The sequence below is a fragment of the Mizuhopecten yessoensis genome, unplaced genomic scaffold (genome assembly GCF_002113885.1).
Source record: "Mizuhopecten yessoensis strain PY_sf001 unplaced genomic scaffold, ASM211388v2 scaffold6015, whole genome shotgun sequence".
Classification (NCBI taxonomy): Eukaryota; Metazoa; Mollusca; class Bivalvia; order Pectinida; family Pectinidae; genus Mizuhopecten; species Mizuhopecten yessoensis.
In genome coordinates, this window is record NW_018406337.1 from 295,796 (window position 1) to 309,601 (window position 13,806).

Below are 13,806 nucleotides of genomic sequence, written 5' to 3' on the forward strand. Positions count from 1 at the left end.
GAAAACGACAGGCACAAATCTTGACCGAGGCTGACCTCAGGAAAATTTGGCACGTGTAGATTGAGGGGTCCAGACGTTCCTGACCAAAACTAAAACGCTGACTATTGCTACTTTGCATTTTTTTCTTTCTAAAACAATGTCAAGCCAAATGTAGTTTTTAAGATACGTTGTGTAATTCAGTGGACGCATAATATTCTTGATACATTGTTTTTTATTTTCCGAAACACTGCATTTTTAGCTCTGCTCATAGCCTGGTCCAAGTGCGTTCGTTTATCTTGGAATATTTCTACACCACACGTACCGTTTCAACCGGGATACGCAAATATAGCCTTGGGCTACAGGTGTACTTAGAAGTGTGAGACAAAACTGTCATTTGCCACCACTACTCTTCATACTAAATAGGAGCCTAGATAACATATCACTTTGTACCCATATTAAACTGAGGAGATTGGTATATTTAACTCATTCACCCCTGAAATTTCATAATGAACTATTCCAACCTTTGACTTGGAAGAATTTAAATGTGTCTTCAGGGGTAAATGAGTTAAGGTATATGGTCCTTACTTGGGATCTGAGGTGTTGAGAACACAGTGATATTTAAGTTCTCCAAAGAACTGTACTCCAAGGATTCCGTACAGCGACATGAAGAATAGGAAGAATATTGTCACATTGTAAATCTGCTGGCCAGATCGTCTGAAAATGAAAACCAGAAAACTTGCTATAGAAGTTATAATTTGACGGAATATAAGCTATATAAGCTATAAGCTTTGATTTCACACATTTGTGTTTTACAAATTTGTATTCTATAAATACTTCTGACATCATTGAATTTGCAGATAATACTAATATAACAATATTAATTTGAGGTTCTTATATATCGCTTTATCACAACCTTGTTTGTAGGTCGTCTCAAAGCGGTTCACAAATTTTTCTCCATGGTTATAGGGCCTTTGCAACCAGCCAATATTTTTCTATACTCCCTGGGGAGCATACAGCTGATGCTGCAATTTCGGTCTATATTGCTTATGTATAATATCTATACAAAATTGTATAATGTCTATAGTACAAAATTGTATGTACTTTACAGTAAGACTAAGAATCTGATAAAGTTTTAGTTATCATAAAAAAATCAAAGTACTGAAAGTACTGAAAGCTAAGGCAAAAGATATATATATACTATTTTTGGAATGGAGAACAAAATAAAGACGAAGTTCCCATCATATTGTACAGGAGGATTTACTGTTAATTTGTTATGAATCAAAGTTTTATGTAAAAGTGTACCACTGTGAAGTTATTCTTCTTGTGTGTACAGTATATCTTTATAGGTTTGTCAGAAGAGGGGTACCAAGTTTTCTCTAGAAAATATCATTTTAATCCTTTAGATAATTAATTTGCATAGAAATTAGGAATTGCTTCCCTTTGTCCATACAATGTATTTCATAGAACATTAAAAACTGAAACTGGCATTTACCCCTTTGACCAACACCTGATTATTTTAAACCATTAAATAGATTATGCACAGATTGTGAACATCTTTGAACTTTGCCTTTGTTGTTGAATAAGATATCAACCCTTGCCTTATCTGACAAAGTTACTTGGCATAAACCATTGACCAATCAGAGTACAGTATGCTAATTAATTAGGCATGGATTTCACAACTTAGAACTTATCGTCTAAGTTTGTATATTGATCAATATATATTCAAGCAAGTTATCTTGTAAAGTGTGCACATCGACCAGGGTTGGCATGCTTTTTAATACGTGTGAATTTTGTTCAAGTTTCAATTTTGCATCAGTCAGTGTATATTGTTACAGAACAATATTTATAAGGATGTTTACTTGCCGAAACTAAATTGTGGATAAGCAAGTGGATTACTGCTACCCATAAATTTACAAGTCTCTCAATAATTTTGAAAAACTTTTAAATAAAGTGTTTTACATATTCACTGCAGTGAAAAGGTCTCTTCTTATGAAAAATGGAACTATTTTGAATCTGTGTTCCCATGAACAAATAATATAAAAAGCACTCTAATTCAATATGATACATTGTTGTATGTTTCAATATTGAATAAGATAAACAAAATATAAACATACATACTCACACACACACACAAGATTAGGAGAGTTACATTATTTTCCCTCTATTTCCATTGCATAAATTCTTCACAAAGAAAACAACAACTTTATAGCATATGTTCAGCTTTATCATCTTCATAGGCTAGCATTTGAAATAAGATGCACATATTAATTTCAAATACATTTCAAAAGAGTACTGCAAATGTACCAGCTAGAACACATACTATGTTATTACAGTTGTCATGATTGTTGGTTTCAGAACTGATAGCATTGTGCAACAAATGTTGACAACAGGACTTATTGAAAGTTGAGGTTGCTTGTGTATATGCAAACAGGTAGTGCATGATTTAATGTTGAGAATGATGGATCAAGGTTTATAAAATTTGGTTTGAATACTTAGTTAGGAATGCACTGACAATTTCTCTGTCACATGTACATGAACAGGTTGTGAAGCTGTAGCCTTCACCTTGACTGAATGAAATTGACCTTAAAACTGTCTTGAACAATTGATGTATGAAATTTAGAAATGAAGTTTCAAGAAATATGGTTGAAAACTTAAGAAATAATTGCTTTCATTGACATTGATACAATCTTGTGTGCTATCCCTCTCATATATCACACAAGATTTAATATCAAATGTTGGACACAGTAAAATCGAGCGAAGTTAACAAATATCAAGTTACATATTATAACTTTTATTTTATTTTATTGATATTGATCATAAGCATTGTTAAAAGTACAATGTATACCAGGGATCTTACATTTCTTTTACTACTTAACATTTGCGTTGACTTTTAATTCATTGGACAAAAACTAAAAGGAAGCCATGACCAGTATTTCTATCTTTAAAAACATACTTTTAATTTTTTTTCCAATTTGCTCCCACCACCCATAGTGTTATATTGATCAAAACAAACGTTGTTTCCAACATTTGTGCCCTTAGTCAGTAGTGGGTGTTCAATCACATTCATCAGGGTTTCAGCATCAAGTAGGGGCTGTTCAATCACATTCATCAGGCTTTCAGCATCAATATTCACAGATTCAATCTGTTCCAAGTAAAGATCACTGACTTCTCCATTAAGGAAAAGTTTGCGAGGAAAGCATTTGAACTACATTTGAACTATTCGCTGATGGAAGGATCTGTGGACTCGGCTTTCATGTGTCTGAGAGAAAATGATTTAGTCAGAGGTTCCTCCTCTATAAAGTAACTGACAGACTTCAAAATGTCATGTCACTGTTGGTATAGTTCTTGCAGCCTTTTGAAAAAGTTCATGAAGTCCTCAAAGGTATGAGAGAGCTGGGACAGTTCCTATTTCTCATCCTCCTTTCTCCCATCAAAAACCATCCCTGTCTGTTGTAATATTGATTGCTTTTCCCCCCTAAAATAGAACGGTTACCATATAATTTCTGCACCAGCAATAATGTTTAGAGATGATATTCAAACAAATAGGAGGCATAGCAATATGAGCTTGTATAGTGAGAAATAAGGCATTAAAGCTGAGGAGTTCACTAAAATGTTTCATAAACATTTCAATAAGTCAATCTCTTTGGTAGCAGAACTAAATATAAACAAAATGTACATTAAATTCAACTGATAACAGCACATCTCACAGGGGCTTAAGACATCTAATTCCTAAGGTGGTAAAACATGTGTACTTAAAAAGGTACCAGTAAAAACAAAACAAAATTGGTTTAAACACACGCACTTAGATATTCACGGTTTTCATTAATACAAAAGATGAAGCAGAACATCACTGCAAATGTGCCTACTATGTGCTAATAAGCTTTCCATGTTATGGTTTTGTTTTTAATGCGCTGTATGCAAATGTTCTAAATGTGCTTAAACTACCATGTGCTGATGTGCTTACCGTGTGCAATGTGCCTATTAAGTGCTTTCCAAGTGATAAACTCTTTTTCTGTGTTTACAGTATAGTACATGTACATACATGTTTTTATTTTATTTTTCCATGTTGTAATATTTTGGTCTCTGTTATTATACTCATGTTTTGTCTTTGTAGCTTATGTTGTATGTTTTGCAAAATGGACGTAAAATATATATTTTTGTATCTTGTACGTGCTCAAGGATTTTATCTGTAGTTTTTGGGACTATATATAGAAAAACTTTACCCCAGTATGAGGAATTGTTTTACACATTTATCATAAAACAAGTTATGTTCAGATTTCAGACAGAAGATACTCTAAAATTGTACAACTCAGAAAAGGTTGAAAAATATTTATAGTTCATTTTTTTCTGCTTAGAAATATTTAATCTCTAAATTACAAATGATAACTGTTTTAACAGGTCTAGTTTCCGAATTGGAAACCAAACCCTGTCTGACCTATAAATGATCATTATATAAGGCCAATTAAAAGTTTAAAACAAATATTGAGTTTATGCTAACCCCACAGATACTGGACACACTAATAGTAATATGATGTGTATAAACTATGATATATTATACACACTATACTTATTGGTGTGTTCGACACCAGTGTGGTTAACCAGACTTATCTCAGATTTGTGTTCTACAATACCCTTAAGTTTTTATATGCACTGTTAAAGTCAGAACTCCTGCTCTATATTAGCGCAGTAAAGATATTTTTCAAATTAACAATAAAATGCCTAGCTAATACATACCTACCCTATTTTTTTCTGATAGTAGAAACACAAGTAATTTGTTTGGCCTAATGTTTCTGTCATTTCATAATATTTAGAACTACTATACTTGTTTAAGTTTCCAAAACATCAAGTAGTATAACAATTGAAACTTCAATGAAAGCCAACATCACAATGAATCTAATAATACAATGTTTATAACATGTTTTTTTTTAACTGAATGAGAAGAAATGTAAGGCCAAATATCCTCACAAACAACGCTTAAGTGAAATCAGTTTGCAACTAAGCAGTTCGAAAATTTTGCAACACGTCTGGAGAAAGACGTTCCTCGTGACGCTGTAATTCACTAGAGTAAAACGTCCGTTTATTATGTTTGTTTTTGCATAATAACTGCTATACATACCGTAGAAGCACCTTCCTTTTTGTCATCGCCGCTGACAACATGCGCCATTCTCTGCGGCTTCGGCCGCATGCTTGGCCACAAGTCACCGAAATCGGGATACATAGCCTTATTTATGAATCAGTAGTAGGTAAACGTTGCAGAAGTGTATGTATATTGTTCATTGTCAATGCTGCTTAAACAACATGCCTAACATTAAGTCAACACTCGCCTGCATTTTCGTCTTTTCCGCTTCGCGTTGCGAATGATGTCTAGGCCTACACAAAACGAAAGTAAAATGTGCGCATATCTAAATGTAAGGGAGATCACTCGTGTTTTCCCGTAGTATATGTCTGAAATCATTCCGAAGGTGTTGTTGTTTTTGTGTATATTGGAATAAAAGAGTCCTGTTATATGGTAACACTTCAATAAATGAAATACACAAATCACACCAACAGACATATAAAATGTAGGCCTATCGGCGCATATTTTTTGTTTCTGGCTGAGCTGTAATTAGCGAGAAGGCGATATAAAAATGCAATAGCATATCTTACGATGAAAATAGAACAAAATGATAATACTGCAAAGGTAAAAAAAAGCCTTCAGGTTAGAATACCAATATGGAACTAGAGAAGGATAGTGGCTAGTACTAATATGATTCCCGGTCTCATCTGCCCCGGCCGGACGATCCCATTTTAGTTAAGCAAGCCTGGTGTGAATCACACGGAGGCGATTTTAGAATCAATTGACAGGATCTGTATCCATTAATAGGTTTGTAATATGAACTGTTTATGTTGATCTCCTACATCATTGTAAGTTATACTCTGCCTTATACGTTTATCAAGTTTACGTAACAAGTGCAAGCGAAATCTTAATTGACTGCCATGTTGGAAACTTAGTCTATCTTTCCGATATAGGTCTTACGTCTAAATATGGGTGTCATGACCAAATATGGAAATTGTAGTAAACATGACCGCATCAGTAGTAATACTATATTTGGCCGTGAAGGCCATATAAGGAAACAGATAACATCACGCGTGATCTAACATGGCCGTCGTTTCTGTTTTTAGAGTTTTTAGTAAGGATTTGTTATTTCAATGATGAACGAATATGCAATATTTTGATAACATTATAATCATATGAAGCGTGAATCATATATATTATTACTGATTAGCACTTTTGATTTTCCTCAGTTAGTTGGAACAGGACTGCTTCATAGCTCTGACCACGCAATATATAAATGTAAACAGGGACGTAAATGTCACCAATTTTAGCCAATCACAGGACAATATTTCCGTGTAAAGGGTTAATCCAGCGACAGTTCCAAGAGTAAATACGAAGTTTTAGAAGGATACTTAGTTCTAACTAAGAATAAGATTATATCCAATGACGTTTGAGTGAACTTGAGTCCGTGGTAATGGATTTTATTTGCAGTTTGTTTAGTATTACTAGAAGGTGACGTTATGTCTCGTTTATGAATATCTGAGCTCATTAACTAAAGTATTTTTACCGGAAGTTGCGTGTAGCATGCATGACCTACAGTCAAGTAGCAGTTCCCGATTGAGATAAACAGGGTGCATTTTCAATAAGAATACGACGTTGTGATAAGATCATATGTTCTACAAAGAAAAGGAATGATATTTACAAGCCATTCAAGTGCATTTGAGTCCAAAGTTACGCATAATAAAGACAGTAGGTCCGGTATATGATTCAATTTAGTACCAGTGGGCACCGCTAGAGGCCGTCTGTGTGAAAACGACATTTATGAATATCTTGAGCTCATTAACTAAAGTAATACCAATAGCTGGCGGCTAACGCCTTAGCTAAAAATGCTGATGGAACAGTCACACTTGTGAATCACAATACACATCACAACATATTGTTTTGAAATGTTTTCCTAATTTTTATTATCATGTGGTTAGGTTAAATGTTTCTATTTGTGTATTATTTTCTTATATAATTACTGAGCTGATAAGCAACACAAATTCAATTTATAAATGACTATTTGTTTTTCTTAGGAAATATTCTCCACTTACTTGAATATGGAATTTATTCTAGCCTTTGGCAGTTGAAACTTGAGAAAAACTCTGAAAACACGGATCAAAATTAAAGGACGAGGACATCGGAGAATAGACCAAAATTGTCCAACAACTCCCGTCATCTCAAACACCTACAAAAGGAAAAAAGAAGCATACTAGTAATAAATGTATATTGTCAAACACTTTTATCATCTCAAATACCTACAGAATTAATGTCAATGTATAATAAGTTACATAATTTACAAATTTGATGGGTTATGCACTTGTTCATGTACTATCCCTATATACCGATACAAATGTCCCCTGAAACAGACAATAAACTATAAACTAGAGATCCCGGACAAACACAGCTGTTTAGCTATACATTCAATCACTGTAACGGAATTGAGCAAGACCTGAAAACTTACCTGTAATATCACGGAGATCCAGAGACAAAGAACCATGAAGCCGTCAAACTGACACCATCTATCCTTCAGGTACGGAGCCTCACCCTGAAAATAAACATACACATAAACATAATTATTGTATCCATCACATTATTAAAGCTTTTTGGGATTGTCATTTTTGTATTTCAAACTAAATAAAACTATCAATGAATAAAAACATATTTATTTCATGAATGAGATAAAAATTTCATGACCCTGACCAGTATGTCCATGGGATAAATGTGTTGTTGGGTTTCCATAACAGTGACTAGGCTAATACTTTTCTTCTATAACCTGGTCAGTAACAAGTGATTCAAACAAGCTATCCCTGATCCATGTTTTCCATTTTGGATTTGAAAATTACAGAAAACAAAAGAAAAAGTATTTGTACATGTAGTTACAGAAATAGAAAGTTTAAAGTGATATCGCGGCGATATCGTGGCGGACTAATCAGTTTGCCAGAACATGTTGCTAGAAGTGCACAGAATATCGCCACTAGCAGTGACATTCTGGTGATTTTTAGGACACATTTCATATTGCCAGAATGTCACCGGAATATCGCCAGAAGTGTTCCACAGATAAAACACTCTGGTGATGTTCTGGCACAAGTTATGATATGACGTTTTAATAACATACAACAGCTACCTTTAATATTCCTCTGATATGCATCTTTGCTATCATCTCAGCGGTGAACAGGAAGGTCACAATAAGGTCGAAAGCAAAGGTGAAGTATTCCAGCTCCTTATAGTACGCAAAAGTCTTGGGAGTATTCATACTGACGGACATTATACTGATGAGGGCACACAAACGTAGCAACCGTCGCACCCAGGTTTTGTTGACCCAATCAATATCGATGTTGTCATTGAGATTCTCGTCCGGCCCGTAGTCAGCCAGTGGGTGGCTATCCTTGAAACTTGTCTTCCTATTGACCAGCATCTTTCTTTGTCGGAGTGGACGCTGGAGACCAAGTTTAAAGCAGGGGAGACAACTACGGGAAAACATTTAAATGGTTGTCATAAGCCAATGGGATCTACCCCCGACTACATCTTATGTTATAAATCATTATGCAATTCAATACTCAACCATTTCATTTGGTTCTCTTTTAATTTTGCCCATTATTGTCAATATCTTGTTCATAAGGATTTACCAAAATACGTTAAAATTAAGGTTTGTCAATCCTCAGCATTTCCATTGATGAGTTTCTTCATTCTCATGAACAGCCTGTAAAAAAGAAAATAGTAGATAATCGTGTCAAGTATTAAAAAAACCCAGCACTTTGGTAACTTCTTGAAGATCTCAATCCTTCTATGAGAGCAGACCCCCTTCATTAGATCAAATATTGTACATTGTATATACTTAAATGTACAACTTCATATATCAAAATGATGGCTATGGTGTATCAATCCATCATGAAATGTAGATAATATACGTGGAAACCTTCGTCCCAGTTTTATTCTTTTGGCCTTTTTCGTCGTTCGCACAAACGGCAAATTTATCATAATAACAGTAAACATAAGTAATCAGCATACCTATATATTTATTAAATTTCAAGGGCAAAATTAACACTGGGCAAACATGGACTTTACCAATATAGGGCGAAGATTTGACTTGGTGAAAGTTCCCAGCTGGTATACAGTAGTTTTCCTTGACGCTAATCTGCTTAAACTTCACCAGGTAAGGTCCTAATAAGTATTCTGTGATTGATCCCCAGGTCCCTGTGTTCTAGTATAATCAGTATGTTGTTTTAGTACCAACATTAATATATTAAAATCATCCAATCATCAGGAGCTACATTATTGCAGCTAATTGCTTTAATTTTAAGCAAGAAGTGGGTTATCGCTAAGTGTCCTGTGGCAATGCAGCCAGAATAGATGGCACTTTAAAATAGCCTGTGTGTCACCATGCATGTGGCTGCATTATCTGTGAACACAACAAATACTCATGCATAATTAGCTCTTGGTTGTGTTGTGTGTGTGTTGAGTGCCCGACTCAACACACACACAACACACACACACTCTCAGCAAAGAAAAGTGTATATTATATAATTATTATAAATGAAGGGCTATACAACCACACTAATATGTTTAGTCCAAGAATGATGATAAAGGAAGTCTCACCATCTGCTAACATCAATTACAAACAAATGGTTTCATCTGTAAGATTCATGTCCTCACCCACGCTTTATTAAACAAGACATCTATATATATATACAGAATACACAGAATTATTCTGTTGGAGTCCAGTTTTATTGTACACTTTTTCTTGTTTCTATTGAGTTTTATCATAAATGTAGCAGAAGTGGACTGGGTCGATCATCGACGACCAGATAGCTCAATTGGTAGAGCGTCTGTCTAGAGTTTGGAAGATCTTATGTTTGAACCACGGTCTGGCTATACATTTTAATTTTCTGCTCTAACTAAATTTGGTGCCTGTGACCAACCCTTGTTTTAAGTATAGGTGAATGCTTAACAAAGGAATCCTATTGTCATATTATATGTCAATAAAATATCTTTAAACTAAAAGGAATACCCGAACCTGGGTTGTAATTAGTTGTGTCTTCGCTACGTTAGTATAGTTTCACAAACTTATTCTACAAAAAAACAATTTGAACTAATATATATCTCAATCAAACTGTTTGCATTTACATGATATGTTTTCAGTAACAATTTAAACCGTTCTATTTTCTTAGCTTTTTCATATTGAAATTACACCACCACATCTGATCGTCATAGAAGCGGAACATATTACTCCCACCAGACGATTGGATGATCTGTGCGCAGGGATTCGTTAAAACTGTCAAATCCCATTTGCCCCAAGCATTTTGCACTAAGTTGTTTTGTCTTATAAATGTCATATTTGCTGTTTAGTCGTGTCATAGAATTAGATTGCTATCTTAGTCTGTGCACGTGGTGTTGTATAGCATTCACCTGCACGAAATTCTTCTATACCAACACAATTGATCGTAAAACATGAAACATTTATTACTATCTGTATATTACAGAAGGGCGAAAAAATCTTGGGCGAACTCGATTTAACGACCCGTAGTGAGAACGGGATTCACGTCGAAATGATCATGACCAGTCCACAGGGACCTGAGAATTTGTTAGAGCTATATTTGGACCTAAACTAGGGCCAAATATAGCTGTAACAAATTCTCAGATCCCTGTGATCATGACCGGATGGGTCTAAAAAGCACATATGCTATATATACAGCTTTTCGTAACACCTAAAATACAAATATGCTATACCGCTATGAGTCACAGGTGTGAGCCTTATCGGTATAGCATATGTGTAGTTTAGACATTTTGTAACGAACCCCTGTGATCAGTGCAACAGGTCGGCGTACATGCCTAGTAAATTTAAAAAGTCACACTTATACAATAAGAACCATTATAAGCAACTGTAAATATCAATAGTACAGTAACAGCATACAGTTAAAGGGGGTGTGCAGCTTTATTTTAGAATACAAATGTACCTGTTCATCAATGAGCCTCATCCTTTCCCTCCGAGTTCCTTCAGAATCTTCATTTTCTCCATTCTCGGTAAACCGGAAGTCTTTGAGCAATGCAAAGATCCCGGATGGTCAGCCGCAGCAGCTGTCTATAGCCCGTTTCAATAAACGGCGCCGTAACAAAACGGATCGATAACGCTATAGCATACCGCTTTACGCTCATCGTTTCCCAGTTCGCTCATATATATTTACTCCCGCTGATTTCTGAAATGTGTTATTATCAGCATAGTTTCACAGGCACAAAAATCTGCTTACGATCGCGACCTTTAGATGAAGATTTAAACTATAAACACTGATTGGGCAAATAACGTTAACCACGGGCTTAAAGATAGCAATCTAATTCCGTGCGTTACTTTCATCTTCTGCAAGACCGTTAGACCGATGCAGATGTTGTCAGTGTGGTAAAGAAATCGGAGCACCCAGAACGGTATATATATATATACGGGTTTTATAATATGAAATAGGTGCTACCTAGATATACTGTACACATTTTAATCCATTGAATAAAATAAGGTAACCACCTATAGCTGATGATAGTAAGCATTAAATGGAATAGACATGTATCCCTATGCAATGTAGTATGGACCATAGTTTAATTAGTATCATAATGACTATATGTGTTACGGTATAGTACGGTATGTAATGTTTAAGAGGACGTTAGCCGATTTAATTATGTATACTAATATCGTCTAATATATTAAATATTTTACACAACAAAATCGCAAGAAAAATGTCCTCTGCATGAATCAAAACCTAAGGAAAGCCATACACAGAAAACACACCTTATACAACAAAAATACTCACCGACTTTAAAATGTATCTTATCTTATCTTATCTTATATTATCTTATATTATATTATCTTATCTTATCCTATCTTACTAATGTAACAGGAGACGGTGGCGTAGCATACATGTATGCTCAAGCATACACCAAAAAAAAATATCAAAAAAAATTTCAATCATATGTTTTTATTGATTTCTTCTTTTGATGATTAATATTGACTTCCGTATCAATCATAAAAAAAGGAAAGAATTAAAAAAAATCTTCTTGAAAATTTTAGTCCGACGGAACATTATATCGTGTTGTCCTCAGATAATCGTTTAGGATTCAACAAGCCTCCTGAAAGATGTAATAGTCAGCCTAAATTTCAACCCGTGGTAAGATCATCCTCGATATCCAGGGGTTACGCTCACTTTCGCTCTATGCACTCCTGGAATCATCCTCGATATCCAGGGGTTACGTCCACGTTCTGTTGAAAGCACATCATCCCCCATGGTATCGACCTCCTCAGCTTCCTAGGATTCCTATGACCCGTAACCAGTTCCAATGATGGTTACGTGAAGGACCGGAATTGTGTATAATACCAAGATTTTTTGTAGATTAAAAAAGTCAGAGTCAGTCATTTTGATTGTTGTGAATACACACCAGCGCTTAAAAATCGTTCATATCAAGCTGCACCTGTAAAACTTGCGCTGATATGGTGCTGGTGTGTTTTATCTACTATCATATACTCAAGACTACTACTCCATAAACACGTACTATGGACTGTCGTATACAAACCGCCCGAATGTCAGAAGACCTGCCGGTATGCTTCCGCTGATCCTCGATGTTCAGGGGTTACGCTCAATTTCGCTGCGTAGAGAGCGAAGGTGGGCGTAACCCCTGGATATCGAGGACGGTTTCTGCCGTATTTAGATAATTGATGTAAATGCATGTTTTTGTTTTGTTTTAGCGGTCGGCCTGTTTTATTTATTTTATTGCTTGTTTGTTTGGATATACTTAAATTCCTGGCTATATAGCCTATGAATATAAATAATTAGATGTCCCATCGCTTCAGAACTGGGCAAATCCAAAAACATCAAGGGGTACACCGGTGCTTAACGGTTAATTATACAACTCTCGAACGTCGTTGAAGACATGCTAACGGTTCTTCGGTAACACACGCGTTCACGCGTACATTTATACGTCAGCCCATATAGTTCGACACATCGCGCATACTGTATCAACCAATATATGAACGCATTCTGTCCCACATGTACGCACCATTATATCTAGGTTGGATTTTCTGAACCCACCTATAAGATATATGTCTAAAAACAATTTATGTATTTTCTTATTTAAACTTGTTTGAAAACTGCCCTGACCTCTAATCATGATTCGAATGTGTCCAAGCCTGCTTGATTATTTAGTACCTGCTTTGTTTGACATTTTACACATGTATATGAGCAAACCCATCTCCACTTTGGGAATGTTAGATTAACACACCGGCGCTTTCAATATCAGTTCCATATCAAGCTGCATTTCCGCAATCCAAATTATATTATTTTGGTATTGGACAGCTGTAATTTTTGGTGTTGGCGTTGGTGCAAAAACGTTTTTTGTCGGTCTTCGTTACAATGCCAGATGTTTCTTTTTCTCTCTCTAACGATGTTATTAGGCTAGGCGCTGATGTGTTTTCGTTTGTCTGTTTGTATTTGTTTTTATTCTTCCCGAACATAAAACCTCATGTGTACACGCTTATAAATTACACTAATATGTATATACACATGCATGTCATGGAATGTGTGTGTGTGTGTGAGTGTGTGTGTGTGTGTGTGTGTGTGTTGATATCTACATGTATATTATATATTTGTATTAGTATGTGTATTAAAGTACTAGGATGTGTGTGTATGTTCATAAAAATGTATGCATATACATTCGTGTGCATACGGGTTTATATATATTTTCTGTTGCTGTTGCGTATATATACTTATAATCTA

General features: G+C 35.2%; 1 protein-coding gene across 3 annotated transcripts in view; it reads right to left on the reverse strand.

Annotated features, from left to right (window-relative positions):
- The window catches only part of LOC110451424 (sodium leak channel non-selective protein-like), a 66,618-nt gene extending 55,521 nt beyond the window's left edge, over window positions 1-11,097 (reverse strand). For all 3 annotated transcript variants that reach the window (XM_021499434.1, XM_021499433.1, XM_021499432.1), the window contains exons 1-5: window positions 11,011-11,097; window positions 8,181-8,756; window positions 7,518-7,601; window positions 7,108-7,241; window positions 565-693 (exon numbers count right to left, since the gene is read on the reverse strand). In XM_021499434.1, the coding sequence (XP_021355109.1) occupies window positions 565-693; window positions 7,108-7,241; window positions 7,518-7,601; window positions 8,181-8,537 (704 nt within the window). In that variant the 5' untranslated portion in view covers window positions 8,538-8,756; window positions 11,011-11,097. The remainder of the gene's footprint in view (window positions 1-564; window positions 694-7,107; window positions 7,242-7,517; window positions 7,602-8,180; window positions 8,757-11,010) is intronic.
- Window positions 11,098-13,806: the final 2,709 nt, after the last annotated feature.